General features: G+C 44.0%; 1 protein-coding gene across 3 annotated transcripts in view; it reads left to right on the top strand.

The window, feature by feature from the left end:
• The window catches only part of TPX2 (TPX2 microtubule nucleation factor), a 62,164-nt gene extending 57,113 nt beyond the window's left edge, over positions 1-5,051 (top strand). For 2 of the 3 annotated variants that reach the window (XM_032143011.2, XM_058432718.1), the window contains 3 exons: positions 701-812; positions 1,660-1,847; positions 4,248-5,051. In XM_032143011.2, coding sequence (XP_031998902.1) covers positions 701-812; positions 1,660-1,847; positions 4,248-4,358 — 411 coding nt within the window. In that variant the 3' untranslated portion in view covers positions 4,359-5,051. The remainder of the gene's footprint in view (positions 1-700; positions 813-1,659; positions 1,848-4,247) is intronic. The other variant, XM_032143012.2, reaches the window with a different exon arrangement.
• The last annotated feature ends 13,651 nt before the right edge of the window (positions 5,052-18,702 follow it).

Genomic DNA, 18,702 nt, shown 5'->3' with positions numbered 1-18,702 from the left:
TTTTTTTTTTTTGGAGGTGGGAAGAATACTTTATAGGTGATACTGTATAGTTCCTAATGAATCATGTGTGAAGGCAGAAAATGTCTGGTTGTTTATTTTTGTGATACTAAGATAGGTCTTAAAAGTACCTTTAAAACTTTGTTTTTTTTAATTGACAAATAATAGTTGTACATATTCTTGGGGTACATAGTGATGTTTCAATACGTATAATGTGTAATGATCTGATCAGGGTAATTAGCATGTCCATAATCTCAAACATTTATCATTTCTTTGTGTTTGGAATCTTTTTTTTTTTAATTTAAAAGTAAACTTTAGCACACCAACATGGCACATGTATACATATGTAACAAACCTGCACGTTGTGCACATATACCCTAAAACTTAAAGTATAATTTTAAAAAAATGTGAACATAAACTAAAAAAAAAACGTAAACTTTAATGTCGAAAATGCAAACTTGGGAATCTTAAAAGTATCTTTAAAATACTTTCTAGTTCTCAGTGAGTTCAAATGTTGTCAGACTGATCTGTTCATTGTAAAGTTTGTGTGAGAGATTTTTACTAGGGTTTATATTAAATCTGCTATTTTTATTGATGAAACAGTTCAGACATTGGAACTTAAGTTATTGAGGTATTAAGTTATTGAGGTAGTGGTCATAGAAAGTTGAGGCATTGCTCATCTGACTGACTTTCTCTTTAATAGCTGGAAGAAGAACTGAGACAGCAGAAAGAAGCAGCGTGCTTCAAGGCTCGTCCAAACACCGTCATCTCTCAGGAGCCCTTTGTTCCCAAGAAAGAGAAGAAATCAGTTGCTGGTAGTATCATATGTACTCTGATGAGATTGGGGCAGAATTGTCAGACTTCCCAGTGGGATGCTGGAATTCAGTGTGTCAGTACAATGCTGTGTCAACTAGAAGCATTTGACTTTAGCAGATGGTAGCTTTTCTTCCCCTAGACACAGTTTTTTGCCTTTATTGAACCCAGCAGCTATGTTGAGTTGCAGGATGTGTTAGGGCCAGATTCATTTAACATGAACCTTGGCAGAAGCAGCTGGCATTTCAACAACAATGATAGGTTTTCCCCATCCATAGAGAAACAAGTAAATGAGGGAGGGAGAGTCAGTATGGCTTTCTGGAATTCACTCTGAAGCAAACTTTAGATATAAAACATTTGATTCCTTAAACACTGGGCAGTGTGCTAGAATACTGGGACTCCACCGGGTGTGGTGGCTCATGCCTATAGTCCCAGCACTTTGGGAGGCCCAGGCAGGAGGATCACTTGAGCCCAGGGATTTGAGACCAACATGGGCAACATAGCAAGACCCCATCTCTTTCAAAAAAACCTTTCCAAAAAGGGAAAAAAAGAATATTGGGATCTTTCTCCTATGTCTGCCTCAAAATCAATCACTATATAGTTTTGTGCAAGCTACTTTATCTCTTTGCTTTTTTCCCAATTACACTAGATGATTTCCAGGGGCCCTTTGAACTCTTAAAATTCTAAAACTTTTTGTATGTGGTTTGCTCCACCTTTCTCCCAATGGGGCTTGTTTAGAGCACAGTCTTCCTGTTAATGTGCATGTCTGTGCCACTTGCTCATTCCAGGGGGCGTAGGTTTATGCAAGTCCTGCTTGTGCACCAATATTTTTTCTGTTTCTGTACTTAGAGGGCCTTTCTGGTTCTCTAGTTCAGGAACCTTTTCAGCTGGCTACTGAGAAGAGAGCCAAAGAGCGGCAGGAGCTGGAGAAGAGAATGGCTGAGGTAGAAGCCCAGAAAGCCCAGCAGTTGGAGGAGGCCAGACAACAGGAGGAAGAGCAGAAAAAGGAGGAGCTGGCCAGGCTACGGAGAGAACTGGTAACTGGGAGCATGAGCACTGATGAACACAGACATGCCTCTGTTTTATTTTACCTGTACCTTACCTTGTACCAGACAGGATCTAAGGTAGCCCACAAGGCTGTACCAAAGACAATGAGGGGGAATTGCACAAACTGAGGGTGGTGATGAAGTTGACTTGTGAATGAAGCTAACGATGTGTACATTGTGATCTAAGTAGGAGCTGTAATTTTGGCCCTTTTTAGGAACCAACCTGTCAGTTACAAAACTCTCAGTGTTCATGAGACATAAGACAGTTGTTCAAAAAATACATTTATCCCTTTGATGGTGAATTTTTAGACAGAATTTCTTCCAGAAGTTTTCATAAGGAGGACAACATGTGGTATAACCATGATGCCTTTCCTAGGACTGTTTTTTATTTATTTGTTTATTTTATTTATGTAACTTATTATTTCCTCTGGGGTTAAGAAGCACCACTGAGTTTTGTAATTAGACAAGAATACATAGGGAAGGACATGAGAATTAAATGGCAACTGTATTTTTGTTTTAATACTTGGCCCAAACTCCTCGGAGTTATAGTGTTCGTCGCTCCAGGTAATCCTCCACTAACATAATTATTTAGATATTGGTTATCCAAAAAGAAGCCTGAACTCCACATTAAGGACCACTCTGCTAGGAGGGCAGCAAGTTGTGTTAACTGTGTTAATGAGGAAGCAGACAGTTTTAGTGGAACTTCATATGATAAATAAAAAAGGGTCATGGGAGATGTTGGTAAAAGGTTACTTAGTTACAGTTAGATGGGAGGAGTAAATTTCAAGAGATCTATCATATAACAAGGTGACTGTAGTTAATGACATTGTATTCTTGAAAACTGTAAAGAAAGTGGATGTTATGTGCTCACAACTACAATAAGTGGATGTTATGTGCTCACACTACAATGTTAATTAGCATCTTGCTAATTAACAAATGCATTATCTCACATAGTAACCATTCCATAATGTATGTCTACTTTAAAACATCAGCGGTACACAATAAAAATATACAGTGTTATCTGTCAATTAAAAAGAAAGAAGGCCAGGAATGGTGGCTCACACCTGTAATCCCAGCACTTTGGGAGGCCCAGGTGGGTGGATCACTTGAGGTCAGGAGTTGGAGACCAGCCTGGCCAAAATGGCGAAACTCCGTCTCTACTAAAAATACAAAAATTAGCCGGGCGTGGTATGCACCTGTAATCCCAGCTACTCGGGAGGCTGAGGCAGGAGAATTGCTTGAACCTGGGAGGCCCAGGTTGCAGTGAGCCGATTGTGCCACTGCAGTCCAGCCTGGGGGTGACAGAGCGAGACTGTCTCAAAAAAAAAAAAAAGAAAAAAAGAAAAATGTGTAAGTTGTTGAGGTTTTGTCTAAAAGTGCTATACTACAGCTGGGTGTGGCAGCTCACACCTGTAATCCTCACACTTTGGGAGGCCAAGGTGGGAGGATTGCGTAAGCCCAGGAGTTCAAGAAAAGCGTGGGCAACATAGCAAAGTCTCATCTCTATTTTAATAAATAAAATGCTAGACTAGCAGTTGAAACAGCTATTGGCATAGGTGATTATGCCCATAGGAAGGTTCCACGGACACACTATTCAGGAGACCAGCCTCTTGGCAAAATCTAAACTACCATTTGCTGAGTGAATGAGAAAATAGTATAATCCCCACTCTATATACACTCATACAATCAGCCTTTTTCCCTGGCTTCAACTTTGATTTTTCTTTAGCACTTGGTACCTGCCTCTTGTGTTTGTCCCCATTATAGAACTATTTCTTGCAGCAATTCTCAACATAACCGATGGCACCATTCTAAAGCACAATTCAGTCAATGCTGGTTAACTCTCTACTAATCTGGCTTGATTTAGGATTGATTTTAGACTACCCTAAAGGATGGATGGGACCATGCCTTCTTTAGCCACCCTTCCTGGTATGGTGGTTGTGTTTTGTTTTTGCTTTTTCCCCAGGATTCAGGCTTTTGGTGAATGTTTATAGTCAGTAAACTTAAGACTGTACTCTGGGAAATTCTTAGTTTGTAACTTCTCTGCTATACTTGAGTACAGCCCTATTATACCCTAGTAAATCACACAGGACATAGATCTGGCATCTTTAGTGAAAGCTAAGGGACTTGAGGAGACTGTGTGGCCTAAAGGAAAGCTGGGGGACCCAATAGAGACCTGAATAGAAACCTTTTGGGCTCCAAAGCACATGTACTTTTCCATCATACTGTGTTGCCCCCCAGGCCCCACTCCCCACACCTGAAACTAGTGACTGGGATCTGTAAAACTCTACAAACATTTTCTCAAAAAGAAAAAAATAAAAGCAATTATAAGCATAGTTCTCTGACATCCCTCTCACTGGTAACTTTATTAACTTTATTTTCCTTACTTTGCAGGTGCATAAGGCAAATCCAATACGCAAGTACCAGGGTCTGGAGATAAAGTCAAGTGACCAGCCTCTGACTGTGCCCGTATCTCCCAAATTCTCCACTCGATTCCACTGCTAAACTCAGCTGTGAGCTGCGGATACCGCCCAGCAATGGGACCTGCTCTTAACCTCAAACCTGGCACCATCTTGCTTTGTCATTGGGCATGGAGAGAACCCATTTCTCCAGACTTTTACCTACCCATGCCTGAGAAAGCATACTTGACAACTGTGGACTCCAGTTTTGTTGAGAATTGTTTTCTTACATTACTAAGGCTAATGAGATGTAACATGAATGTCTGGATTGGACTCCATGTAGTTACTTCCTTTAAACCATCAGCCGGCCTTTTATATGGGTCTTCACTCTGATTAGAATTTAGTCTCTGTGTCAGCACAGTGTAATCTCTATTGCTATTGCCCCTTACCACTCTCACCCTCTCCCCACTTTTTTTTAAAATTTTAACCAGAAAATAAAGATAGTTAAATCCTAAGATAGAGATTAAGTCAGTAAATCAGATTCTGTCCTCTTCTCTGCATACAGTGAATTTATAGTTAAGGATCCCTTTGCTGTGAGGGTAGAAAACCTCACCAACTGCACCAGTGAGGAAGAAGACTGCATGGATTCATGGGGAGCCTCACAGCAGTCACGCAGCAGGCTCTGGGTGGGGCTGCCGTTAAGGCACGTTCTCTCCTTATTGGTGCTGATAACAACAGGGAACAGTGCAGTGTGCATTTTAAGACCTGGCCTGGAATAAATACGTTTTGTCTTTCCCTCCCTGATTGTGTTATTTGATGTTTTTAAATCTGTTAAGCCCCTTTGGAGGTCACATCTTATTTGGGAAATGGGTAGTTTGAGAGGTGGGTCCAGGAACTTTTTTTTTTTTTTTTGAGACGGAGTCTCGCTCTGTCACCCAGGCTGGAGTGCAGTGGCGCGATCTCTGCTCACTGCAAGCTCTGCCTCCTGGATTCACGCCGTTCTCCTGCCTCAGCCTCCCGAGTAGCTGGGATTACAGGCGCCCGCCATCATTCCCGGCTAATTTTTTTTTTTTGTATTTTTAGTAGAGACAGGGTTTCACCGTGTTAGCCAGGATGGTCTCTATCTCCTGACCTCGTGATCCACCCACCTCGGCCTCTCAAAGTGCTGGGATTACAGGCGTGAGCCACCACACCTGGCCCAGGAAAGTACTTTGTAATTTTTTTCTGTCCTATGTCAGAATATCTCCATGTTCTGTTAACTCTCTCTCAGTAACCACTTAATCATGTATATTATGCCTTCGCACAGACTGTACCTTCTTCCCTAAAGACTCAGCTCAAGTTAAATTTTTTTTTTGAGATGGAGTCTCGCTCTGTCACCTAGGCTGGAGAGCAGTGGCACGATCTCTGCTCACTGCAGCCTCCTGCCTCCCGGGTTCAAACGATTTTGCCTCAGCCTCCCAAGTAGCTGGGATTACAGGTGCGTGCCACCATGCTCGGCTAATTTTTCTATTTTTAGTAGAGACGGGGTTTCACCATGTTGGCCAGGCTGATCTCCAACTCCTGACCTCAAGTGATCCACCCGCCTTGGCCTCCCAAAGTGCTGGGATTACAGGTGTGAGCCACCGCGCCCAGCAAAAGTTAAATCTTTTTTAGAAATCTTTCCTTGACCTCTGACCTCCTCAGGTAAAGACGGTCACTTCCTTCTTTGTGACTCCCAAATGTTTCTTTTTTTTTGAGACGGAGTTTTGCTCTGTCGCCCAGGCTGGAGTGCAGTGGCGTGATCTTGGCTCACTGCAAGCTCCGCCTCTCAGGTTCACGCCATTCTCTTGCCTCAGCCTCCCGAGTAGCTGGGACTACAGGCGCCCGCGACCACACCCGGCTAATTTTTTGTGTTTTTAGTAGAGACGGGGTTTCACTCTGTTAGCCAGATGGTCTCGATCTCCTGACCTCGTGATCCTCCCGCCTCGGCCTCCTAAAGTGCTGGGATTATAGGCATGAGCCACCGCACCTGGCTGTGGCTCCTAAATGTTTCTTGTATACATCTCGAGTAAAGCAGTTATACTATATCTGAGTTATATGAACTTGTTCACAAATTAATAGAGATACAGATATGTAAGTTCCTTGAAGATAAGAATTGCCATAGCCATCTCTGTTTGTTGTGGCTGGCACAGAATTGTCTTAGGTCCATGTTAAACAATATATTTTCTTTTAGAATTCACATCATTTTTGAGTATCAACTCTATCATTCATTGCGTGTGCTAGGAGATAAAAAAGCATCTGGGTTCTGCCCAGGCTAGTCCTAGGTACCATATATGACCTGAAACTTATTTTATATTCATTTTTTTATTCAATGAGCATTTATGAATCTCTTATATACAAGTCATTGTAGTCCCAGCATTAATTGACAAAGCAAGATGGTGTTTCTGACAGTATGATTTGCAGATCCTGGTCCTCCTGAACCCCCATAAACTGATGCGTGAAGAGTGGAGAATGAAGGGGTGTCCTGGAACCAATTCTCCACGGATATTGAGGGATGACTGTATACCTTAGCACTGTTCTAGTCTCTGGGAATATGGCAATGAACAAAAAAAAAGACCTTGCCTTCATGGAGCTCACATTTTAGTAGGAGAGATAGACAGTAAGCAAATAATTTAAGCTCTTGTGTAAGGTGACAGATGTGCTGACTGCTATGTGAGTAGATGGGTTGGGAGTCGGGGGCATGTGAAATTGTAATTGGGAAAGTGAGGAGGTTCTCGGCTGTTGTCCAGGTGAGAGCTGACAGTGACTTCTGTTAGGGTGGTAGCAGTGGCAGAGAGGAGAAGTGGTTGGTTTCTGAATGTGGTTTAAAGTTGTAACTAACAAGACTTCCTAACAGATTGGATTTGGAGAGTGAAAGAAAGGTGGGCACCTTTCTTATAGAGGGCACCCAGGTGTCAGCCCCAAACAGAGACAGGGTCCTTCCCTTGTACTGTGAGAAATCCAGTTCTACCCTAGTCCTTTTATTTCTTGTGGGTTCACAGCAGCATTCATTTTTTTTTCTGGTTACCTCTTGTTTTTTTCCACTTCTGCTTATCTCTTGATCTCTGTGTCTGTCCTATGTAGATTTTCTCTCTGCTGGTATCAGCATTTCTCCTCTATCACTATCATTCATGTATTTCCATCTGGAATCATTTTTTCATATACCTTGTCTGGTTTTGTTCGTTGTTGTTTCAGGCAGGGGAATAAATCTGGCCCTCAGATTGAGGGTTTTGGGAGTGTTACTGAGAATTATGGATGTGAGGGATCCTTCTGCCCCATTTGCTCCATTCTGTGTAATCCCCTGTGCAAACTCATGTCAGTGGTAATAAGTGACAGTCTGTTAGAGGCCACAAAGAGGAGTTACATTACTTTAGAGAAAGTAGCTTAACATTGAGATATCAACATTCAGTGCCTCTTGCTTCCCAAAATTTCTCAGTTTCCCAGGGGCAATCTTTTCCTCCACCACATGGTCTCTTGCCTAGTACTGAGCCCTCTTTTTCTGGACCACCTCACATCACCTTCATTTTTCTAGCACACTCTCCCATTTTTCCCAGAAACTCAAACTTTCTGCTTGTGTTTTACAGAAAAATTATTTTATTCATCCCTTCAGGCCATGTGCTAATAGGAGCATCATCTTTCCACACTCAGGTCACTCAGGAATTTTCCTAAAGAACATGTCCTCAGATAAGAATTTACTGAATTTTAAGAATTTAGCTGCTACTTTTTGCTTGCCTTTTTTTTTTTTTTTTTTTTTTTTTTTTTTTTTTTTTTTTTTTTTTTGGGGAGGTCTCGCTCTGTCACCCAGGCTAGAGTGCAGTGGCACTATCTTGGCTCACTGCAACCTCTGCCTCCCAGGTTCAAGCGATTCTCCTGCCTCAGCCTCTGGTGTAGCTGGGATTACAGGCACATGCCACCACACCCAGCTAATTTTTGTATTTTTAGTAGAGACGGGATTTCGCCATTTTGTCCAGGCTGGTCTCGAGCTCCTGACCTCAAGGGACCTGCCCACCTCAGCCTCCCAAAGTGCTGGGATTACGGGTGTGAGCCACCACGCCTGGCCTTTGCTTGGCTATTTTGCAAAGCTCCTAGCACATGCACATATGCAGATTGTCAGAATTCCTGCAATTCTGGGAAGCATGCTTTGTTTTCAGTGCATTTTTAACTTGGCTGTGATTTCCTATTGCTGATATTCTTTTTTTTTTTTTTTGAAACGGAGTTTTGCTCTTGTCACCCAGGCTGGAGTGCAGTGGCGTGATCTCGGCTCACCGCAACCTCCGCCTTGCGGGTTCGAGCAATTCTGCCTCAGCCTCCCGAGTAGCTGGGATTACAGGCATGCACCTGGCTAATTTTGCATTTTTAGTAGAGAGGGAGTTTCTCCATGTTGGTCAGGCTGGTCTTGAACTCCCAACCTCAGGTGATCTGCCTGCCTCAGCCTCCCAAAGTGCTGGGATTACAGGCGTGAGCTGCCACGCCCAGCGATATTCTTGCACTAATTAATATATGTATAAGATTACTGCTCACTCTTAACTTTGGTTGATTGTTTTGTCCTGTGTAATTGCTTGGTTACCATTTTGATTGTTTTATTCCTTACCAGGTCTTTTTTCTAGAGTCGTGTTCCTGGGAAGTGGAGCCAGCATGGTAGACAGACCAAAGTTGCAGTTGCTCCAGCATTTAACAGAGATGAGACCTGGACACGAATAATCGTAACACAAGATGGGATGTGATTCAGTAATGTGAGACAGAGTGCTTGTGGGAGTTTAGGGATTGTTTTTGAAAGTGAGGTTGCAGTTTGTAAAGGTTTTTTTCAAAGTAAAATTTGCAAAAGTAGTACTGCCTTTTGGAAACAAGTAAAATGCTACTAACTGTATGAAATAAAACATGAAAGTCTCCTTCCCCTACTCTCATGTCCCAGTGTAACCCATGGTTCACAATAGGATTCTTCCAGGATGTTTTCTCTGAGCACACACATAGAGCATTTTTTTTTTTTTTTAAAGAAATAAGATAGTATCATTATGTATTTTTAAAAATTTTAATTTGTTCTTTAAAAGGTTATACATTCACATAGTTCTGAATTGAAAAGATACAAACATAAAGTCTTCCTCCTACCTTTTCCTCCCAGCTGCTCAGCTCCCCTCCCCAGAGATAGTGCTGCCAGTTTCTTAAGTTCCCTTGCAGAGATGGTTTCTTCCTATACATACTCCTACCTACCCTCCTCCTCTTATTTTCTTACACAAATAGCGTCACACTTTACACTCTGTACCTTGGTTTTTTCATACGTGTTGTGCATTTAAAAGATGTAGTTCAGGTGCTACCTCAGGCATGTGCTGGCTTCCTTCCTGACAAGTATGAAGACTCTTATGACAATCTAGTGACATGGAGGCAGACCTCTGCATGATGTCCTGGGTTTGTGACCTGAGGTCCCAAGGACTAGAGGGCAAGACAGCAGCACCCAGTCCTCATCTCCTCCTTGCTTAATTGAGCTTTGGGTGCTTGCGTATTGTCTTGAGTGTTTGGTTGAACCTGTATATCCTGTTGGATCAATCTTGATATTGCTTCCTTTTCAGTTCTCTCGATGAAGGCCGTCTTACTGAATCTTGTCTGCTGGGGAAGTTCCTCATTGCTGAGAGTAGCAGTTAAAAAAGCTGTTAGCCACGTGGCTGGGCTCCTATTTCTGCACAGGCAGGCTCAGTTACAGCTTGGTGGTGTGGATCCAGGTAGGAATTGGTCAACATTCTGAATCCTGAGCTGCCATCTGCCTTGTAGCCTGCTGGGATGCTCAGTTTAGACAACATATAAAGTTTCCTGGATACGGGACAAACCCAGGCCTATGGAAAGAGCAGGAAGGTTAAAGTGTGTGGTACTTTGGGCAATGACGAAGGCGTAACCAGGGAGCTGACATGTTTGCTCCAAAGCCAAGAATTCCAGGACAATTTGTTATCCAGCTGAAGCCAGTGTAGTTGCTACAAAAAAGCCTGGGGACAAAAACATGCTTTTTACTTGTTTCCCTGTCTTCTTGCACACCTACTGTATTTTCTAATGCTATAGTAAAGGTTGCTGACGTTGGAAATGTTTGATGATTTTTGCTATTCTCCTTGTAAATGAATAAGAGTCTGGGCTCAGGCCAAACCATGGCTCTTATGTGCTGAAAGTATCAGCTTCCTGAAACAGCTTCACAAATGCTGACATTTCACTCAGACCAGGAGGGTCAGGGGAAAGGCTTAAGCAAGTACTAGGTTTTATCATGAAAGAATGATTTCAACAGACTAAACCTGGTCTGATGGCATCAAATGCCCTTCCCCCACCTTTTTTTTTTTTTTTTTTTAAAGCATTGGTCAGAGAGGAAATAGAAACCTGGGCTGTCAGATCTGAAGAGACCCACATAGCATGGGACTGGTGCCCCAGAACATTGCAGGTGTGTGAATGCGTGAAGAGTTGCATCCAAGTGCTATTGCCCAGCTTGTTTGGGCACTGATGGTCTCAGGTCTTCTTTCGGGAGCAAGGGTGGGAGAAATTTCCAGTGGGTCAAGATACTAGTCAGTGGTCATAACTCGTAATGTGAAAAGCAGTCTGGGGCAGCCTTATTTAAGCTTGCTTAGTGGTAAAGAGAGAGGAGAAGGCTGTAGCCTTGCACTGATGGACCTCTATCACCATGCTCGGGGGCACTCTGTGATACAGATGAGTGATTTTTTTTTTTTTCTTGTGTAAAACTTTGGTTTTATACATAGTAGAGCTTTTCTCTCTCTCTCTCTCTATGTGTATGTATATATATATATACATGTATGTGTATATATGTGGTATTCTTTTTCTTTCTTTTTTTTTTTTTTTTTTTTTTGAGATGGAGTCTCCCTCTGTTGCCTAGGCTGGAGTGCAGTGGTGTGATCTCAGCTCACTGCAACCTCTGCCTTCCGGGTTCAAACAATTCTCCTGCCTCAGCCTCCTGAATAGCTGAGATTATAGGCACGCGCCACTACGCCTGGCTAATTTTTGTATTTTTAGTCCAGACGAGGTTTTACCATGTTGGTCAGGCTGGTCTTGAACTCCTGACATCGTGATCCACCCGCCTCGGCCTCCCAAAGTGCTGGGATTACAGGCGTGAGCCACTGCGCCCAGCCAGTATTATTTTTCATTTAGCATAATAGTAACTCATTTTTCCTATATTATTGCATACTTTGTAAATACCAATTTTAACAGCAGGATGCTATTCCATTGTTCTGAGTTTGCTTTTCCACATTGAAAGTGCTTATTTTGCAAAGGATTTTTCTTAGCTCTATTTATAGGACAGAATTGTCTGTATTTGCTTCCCCCTAACAGATCATGTTTGTCTCTAAACTTTATTATTATTGTTTACTAGTCATCTTTTATTTGGAGGTTTATTTTCATTTGGATAAAAAGATTCAGCAATGATTACATTTCTCATGGAGGGGTTCTAGGCCAAAGAGGTCATGGTCAGGAGTGCGGAGTGTGCTCTCCATACTGGCCCCTCTTCGGTGGTTCTTATGTTTGAGCTCCTTATAAGAAAGGCAGTGGCCAAAAGGCATGTAAGCTGCCAGCACCGTGGAAGCCCTGGTGACACTCCCTTTTTTCATGTTGTCATGCTTGTTGTATTTAATAGTATCTGTGGTAACCTCTTTGAAACGCTTCAACAATGCCTTTGGTGGTAAAATCAGTATCCAGCTTGGCAGCTCCCCTAATATGACATCCATGAATGAGTTTCTTCTTCACTGGTATGACTGATGCCATTGTGGAGTCCTGGTGTCTGCTGTCTCTAAACTTTAAATGGTAGTTCTCAAACCACTTACCAGTCTATGTTTGTAATTAAAATATAAGCTTGAAAGTGAATAGAAGCCCTTCCCAAAAGCATAGTTAATGACATTATCCTGGCTTGCACATTTGCCCAATGGAAAGCTCTTTTTGGCTGATACGATGTCAGCATTATTGACACCCATGTCCAGAGACGAGGTTCATTGGCATTTAGCAAAGCCTTTCTGGAGATAATTCTAGTTATAGTTCTAGTTATGTCTTGGGATGCCACATTTTCAATTAGATTTGTTGTCCCTACTTTAGATCAGATTTGAAAGGAGAAAGCTCTTGGTCTTTCTTAACTCTACTGGGAGGTTGGGTGCGGTGGCTCACGCCTGTAATCCCAGCACTTTGGGAGGCCGAGGCAGGTGGATCACAAAGTCAGGAGTTTGAGACCAGCCTGACCAACATGGTGAAACCCCGTCTCTACTTAAAATACAAAAATTAGCCAAGCGTGGTGACAGGCGCCTGTAATCTCAGCTACTCAGGAGGCTGCGGCAGGAGAATCGCTTGAACCTGGGAGGCAGAGGTTGCAGTGAGCCGAGATCATGCCACTGCACTCCAGCCTGGGCGACAGAGCAAGACTCCGTCTAGAAAAACAAAACAAAGCAAAACAAAACAAAGACTCTACCTGGGGCTGTGATGTGTCTTTTGGGAAGAAGAGTGGGATTATAATCTCACTCCGGTTAGTGAAATGATGGGTAACCTTTAACAAGTTATTCCTCTTTTGGGGGCTTCAATTTCCACATCCGTCAAATAAGATTGAGCCGGAACAATTAGTAAGGCTCCTTTCAGCTTAAATATTTTTAGATTTTTTTCTAGGCATTTTTAAAAGCCAAACCAGCCCTACTTTTGTATTTATATGTCTTCTATAGCCAGTTGTTCAATCCCTACAAGAGAGCAAGCTCTCCTGTCCCTGGGTTTCCATGTGGACTTCAACGAAGTATGTTGGAGACCAGTGTTCTGTCTTGTTGAGGACTTTCCAAGGGCTGTTCTGGAAACAGAAATCTAGCCCAGATCACTCCAGGGGACTAATCCCTGCATAATGCTGTCCCTTGACATGCACACATATTTTCTGATGTTTTTCTTGACCTTGGAACTGGTTAAAGACTGCACAGAATGTTCAGTGAATTCTTGCAGACTGCCACAAAGAAGTCCTTCCCATCCAAGATATGATTTTCCCCCCAAGATTGAGATTATTTTGGAAGTGGTCTTTCTATTGTTGGAGGCAGTTTGAGGATGTCACCATAAAACAGACTTCACCTTGTTCTTTTTCTGTTTCTCTCCATTGCGATTCAGTTTTTACATGTTCATGGTCAAGGAGACCTGGGTTATTTTTGGATAATTGGCACAGGATTCAAGAGAAATACAGAATTATTTCATGGAATAAATCCTAGATTGGGAACTGGGAGAGCTGCTCTTGCTTTGTGACTTTGAACATGTTTATATCCTCTGGGTCTCAGTCTTCTCATAGAAGTTAAAATGATCTTGCTAGAAAGGACCCTTCCTCCAGCGCAGTGGAGGGGAATTTCTCTCCCGCTTTAACATACCCCAAAGGCCCTCTGGGCAGCAATGGTGACTGTTACCCACCCAGCTAGCCAGTGTGACTCAGTGTGACCATGCTTGAGTCACATATTCAGTGTTGTCAGTGGCTGTGTCACCAGGGATTGCCGGAAGCCTTTGCTATTTACCCACAGCTAACAACCTGACAGGATAGGGTCAGCAGCTTCTAGTTAACAGCTGGCCAAAAGAAGCAGGGAGACGTCTCTGCAGGGGAGGAGGTTCATGGGAGTTTGTTCAAGCAAAAGAGCTTTTTTCTCTCTTGGTAGTTTGTTACTGCAGCATTAGAAAACGAATGGGGGAAGCAACACAGACCACACAGTCACTCAGGAGCTGGGAGGGGTTGCCAATGCGCCTCCCCTTCATGAAATCACTTCACTTTTTTTTTTTTTTTTTTTTTTTTTTGAGATAGAGTCTCGCTCTGTCGCCCAGGCTGGAGTGCAGTGGTGTCATCTTGGCTAACTGCAACCTCCATCTCTTGGGTTCAAGCAATTCCCCTGCCTCAGCTTCCCGAGTAGCTGGGATTACAGGTGCCTGCCACCGTGCCTGGCTAATTTTTTTTGTATTTTTAGTAGAGACAGGGTTTCACCATGTCGGCCAGGCTGGTCTCGAGCTCCCAAAGTGCTGGGATTACAGGCATGAGCCACCGTGCCAGGCCAGAGCTTCACTTTTTGTGCATCTCTCTCTCCTTGGAACATTTGCTGTACTGATGACTGGGTCTCAGTGTTCTGTGTTTCCCCACATACACCACAACACTACTCTTGTGAGCTACTCAGAGGCCTGAGCATCTTGGCCTGTGGGACTTTTATTCTCTAAGACAGTGGTCCTCAGAGTGTGGTCTGCGGCCCAGCAGCAGCAGCAGCATCAGGGACTAGAAATGCAAATTCTTTATTCCCACACTAGACCTACTGAGTCAGGCACGCTGAGGGTGGGGCCCAGCAATGTATATTTTAACAAGCGCTCCAGGGGACAGTGATGCATGCCTAAGTGTGAGGACCACTGTGCCAGGAGAGAGACCTGCAAATCCTGACAGACAACAGGTCTCCTAACGCAGGTACCCATGGGCCAAGGAGTCGGCAGCCACTCTCTCCTGTGGCCTTAGTGCCCAGCCAGTCAAGAGCCTATCTCAGGGTGAGAACATCTTCCTCCCTTCCACAGCCCCTTGGGGGGTCACCTTTGTACAGTCTGACTGAGTTAGACACGGGAGAGCTGCTGAGCTTGTGGGGTGGATGTTTATCTCCTTAGCCAAGACTCCATTCCCAGAATGAAGACAGAGGGAAGAATGCTTTTCCATATGTTCTTCCAACAAGTCATATGACAGATGAGGAAACCGAGGCTCAGAGTTTAAGTGACTCATCCAAAGTCATGCTGCTAATAAATGGCAGGGTCAGAATTTGGACCCAGGTCCATCTGCCCTCCGGTGTCCTTTCTACTGCAGCAACTTGCATCCCTTGACCAGAGCCAGCTCCAGGAGGATAAGGCCTGGCTTTTTCTGGATTTGAGCTGGAGCCCTCACTGAACTCTTGACCTTGCTGTGGGAACCTCCAGCTAAGCTTCTCAGACACTGGGAGGCAGGTCCTCTCCTCCTTTCACTCTGTCAGCACAGCGGGCATCTCGGACCATGCTGGATCCTGTCAGGGATGTGGCAGCTGCCAGTCAGTTAAGTCACAAGCCTCAGCAGGCCTGAATGATAGCCAAGGTGGTCACCGTGCCAAGTGGATTGCAGCCAGGAGGTGCCTTGCCTAGCCCACCCCTCATCCTTTGTTTGGAGTCCCCTCACCATCTCAGGCAGGGTCTTCTTCCCCCAGCAGCTGCTCAGAGCTTACCATGCACCCCCTGGTTCTTATGGTAGCCCAGTTTAGCAAACGGACCTGAAGTTTTATAAATAGCGCAATGGCAGGCTGGGAAGCTGTCCTGTGCAAGAGGGCAGAACATGCATTCTCTGCTTCTCGAGCCATTTCCTGGGATTGGGTGATGGGAGTGACTTCTAGTGCAGATAAAGTTGAACTACTCTTATCTTCTGGGTCTATGCTCCACACTTGGTCTTGCTTCTACTCTTTGGTATGTCTGTGGTTTCCCCCCACTGCCTCTGCCTTTATGTGATGGTGCTTCCAAGTCTGCTCCCGGGACGTTTCCTGTTCTTGGAACAGCTGCACCAGCCTGGGGTACCCTCCTGCTACTTGATCCTATAGGGAGGTGTCCAGTGGCTGTGGGCATTTTCAGATGACCTTGTTCGTCTCACGTCATTAGATCACTATTTTTGGCTTTGCTGTTTATGCTGCAGAAGTTGGGCTGGGATGGGAGAGGAGGAATGAAGGAGGGGCTGCTCTTGGTTTCCCATTGTTCCAGGGTCCTACCAAGTAGGTGCATTTATTCTTCAACATTTACAGAGCACCTACTGAATGTCAGGCCCTAGGGCAACCAAACTGATTCTTCACTCGTGAATTTATTTTTCAGTGGGCATTGCTTTGTGGTACGGAGTAGTAATTAAATGTGAGGGCTCTGGAGCAAGAGAGTTTGGGTTTAAATTCCAGCCTGCCATTTACTACCTCTGAAACTCCTCTGGCCTCTGTTTCCTTTTGGAAATGGGAGTGATTATAGTATCTACCTCATAAGGTTGCTCTGAAGATTAAAAGAGTTAATATCTCTGTCTGACACATTGTAAATACACAATGAATGTTAGTGGCTATTACTACTAACCACAACAGCACCAAGTATCGTACTAGGTACTTGGGATATGAAATTGAATGTGATGTAGTCTGCATCTGTTTTGCACTGGCATCTGGACTCCAAGGGTCTCAGATATTGGGATGGGGTACCTAGGCAACACCAGTCAGAAAGAATACCTGCTGTGTGTGCTACTTTTTCCTACCTTATGATGGAGGGCATTCAAGGGAAACAGAAAATTGAAGTTTCTGGCTGGGCGCGGTGGCTCACGCCTATAATCCCAGCACTTTGAGATTATAGGGAGGTCAAGGCGGGTGGATTGCTTGAGGTCAGGAGTTCGAGAGCAGCCTGACCAAAATGGTGAAACCCTGTTTCTACTAAAAATGCAAAAAATTAGCTGAGCACGGTAGTGTACAACTGTAATCCCAGCTACTCAGGAGGCTGAGGCAGAAGAATCACTTGAATCCAGGAGGTGGAGGTTGCAGTGAGCAGAGATTGCGCCACTGTACTCCAGCCTGGGTGAAAGAGCAAGACTCCGGCTCAAAAAAAAAAAGAAACATACAAAAGAGAAAATGAAGTTCCTGTCCTAGGAAAGCCTCAGAGCAGTGGCTCTTCACCCTGCCACACATCAGAATCTTTTGGAGAAATTTTTAAAAATACCAACATTCTGGGCCCCACCCCAAATGTTCTGATTTAATTGGTCTGAGCTGAGGAGGGGCTCAGACTTTAAGGGTTGTAGAAACTCTCCAGATGTTTTCAGTGTTCATCAGGGTTGAGAAGTATGGCCCTGCGTTATAGGGATATGAATCCTGGAAGCTCTCCACTGACTGCACCAGGGTGATGGTCAGGACAGTGCCTCAAAGCTGTTCCCTCTTCCAGGGCTCTCAGGATGCTTTCTAGAGGGCTGGCTCTCTGACTTGGCGTTCTTGAACTTGGATGTGCATGAAAAATCACCTGAAATGCTGGTTTATAGACATTTCTGGGGCCTCATTCCAAGGAGGCTTCATTTTATTTATTTTTTTATTTTTATTTTTGAGACTTAGTCTTGCTCTATTGCCCAGGCTGGAGTGCAGTGGCATAATCTTGGCTTACTGCAACCTCTGCTTCCTGGGTTCAAGCGATTTTCATGCCTCAGCATCCCAAGTAGCTGGGATTACAGGTGCTCACCACCATGCCTGGCTAATTTTTATATTTTTAGTAGAGATGGTGTTTCATCATGTTGGCCAGGCTGATCTTGAACTCCTGACCTCAAATGATCCACCTGCCTTGTCCTCCCAAAGTGCTGAGATTACAGGCGTGAGCCACTTCGCCCAGCCAGGAGGCTTCATTTTAAACCAACTCTGGGGTTTAGTTACTGAGAAAGCCCTGCAGTAGCTGAATTGCGAGTTCTCTGAGGCCCTGAGCCAAGAAGTCCTTTCATGGTGTTTTATAGCTCTTACCATTTTCTCTCTGAAGAAATCTGTGTCCAAGTTGATATATTTGGAATTACTTATTGATCTGATTAAGAGTTGCAAGTCATTTCCAAAAAAATTGGAAAATCTAGATGAATAAAGAATAAAAATAATCTCTATTTCTATGCCTGTAAATATGTCCATTTATATCCCTCCAGACATCTTCTTTGTAAATATTTTGAACAAAAAGGATCCCACTCCATGGCTGATTTTTATTTAATTAATTTATTTATTGAGACAGGGTCTCATCCTGTCACCCAAGCCATAGTGCAGTGACACAATCATGGCTCACTGCAGCCTCAACCTCCTAGTGTCAAGCAATCCTTCTATCTCAGCCTCCTGAGTACCTGGGACCACAGGTGTGCACCGCCATGCCTGGCGAATTTTTAAATTTTTTTCAGAGATGGGGTCTCACTATGTTGCCCAGGCTGGTCATGAACTCCTGGGCTCAAGTGATCCTCCGGCCTCGGCCTCTTAACGTGCTAGGATTACAGGCATGGTTGATTTTTATAGTCTTTTTTCACCTAAAATGTAATAAGCAGTAATTCTATAGCTCTCCCCCAATTTCATCTCTGTGTCCCGAAAGTGACCAGTTTAGTCCTTGTCACAGTAGAGCCCCCAGTAATTAATCTTAGCAATAAAATTCTACAACTGTGGGATGGAACAGTGTGTCAATTGTGTTTTCAGAGAAACCTATGTCCGATTTGCACACACAATGCCCACAGACCTCTGCTTACTAGCTTGGCTGGAAGGACAAGGTCTGCTGTAAGGACAGCAACCTTACCTAGGGCTTTTCCAGAGGCCTGAGAGGTCCTGCCAAGGCCCTGGGCTCAGGGGTCCAAGGTGGGAGAGGGCAAGAGAAAACAACGTGCTAATGCAGCCTTGAGTGGCTCTCAAACAGGAGCAGAGGGAAGGCTGTGAGAGGAGTTGGCTGCTCTCTTTGGAGTCAGAAAG

Source organism: Hylobates moloch, unplaced genomic scaffold (genome assembly GCF_009828535.3).
Source record: "Hylobates moloch isolate HMO894 unplaced genomic scaffold, HMol_V3 SCAFFOLD_21, whole genome shotgun sequence".
Taxonomy (NCBI): domain Eukaryota; kingdom Metazoa; phylum Chordata; class Mammalia; order Primates; family Hylobatidae; genus Hylobates; species Hylobates moloch.
The sequence above is the reverse complement of the archived record's forward strand: the minus strand, read 5'-3'. Positions and strand labels throughout refer to the sequence as shown.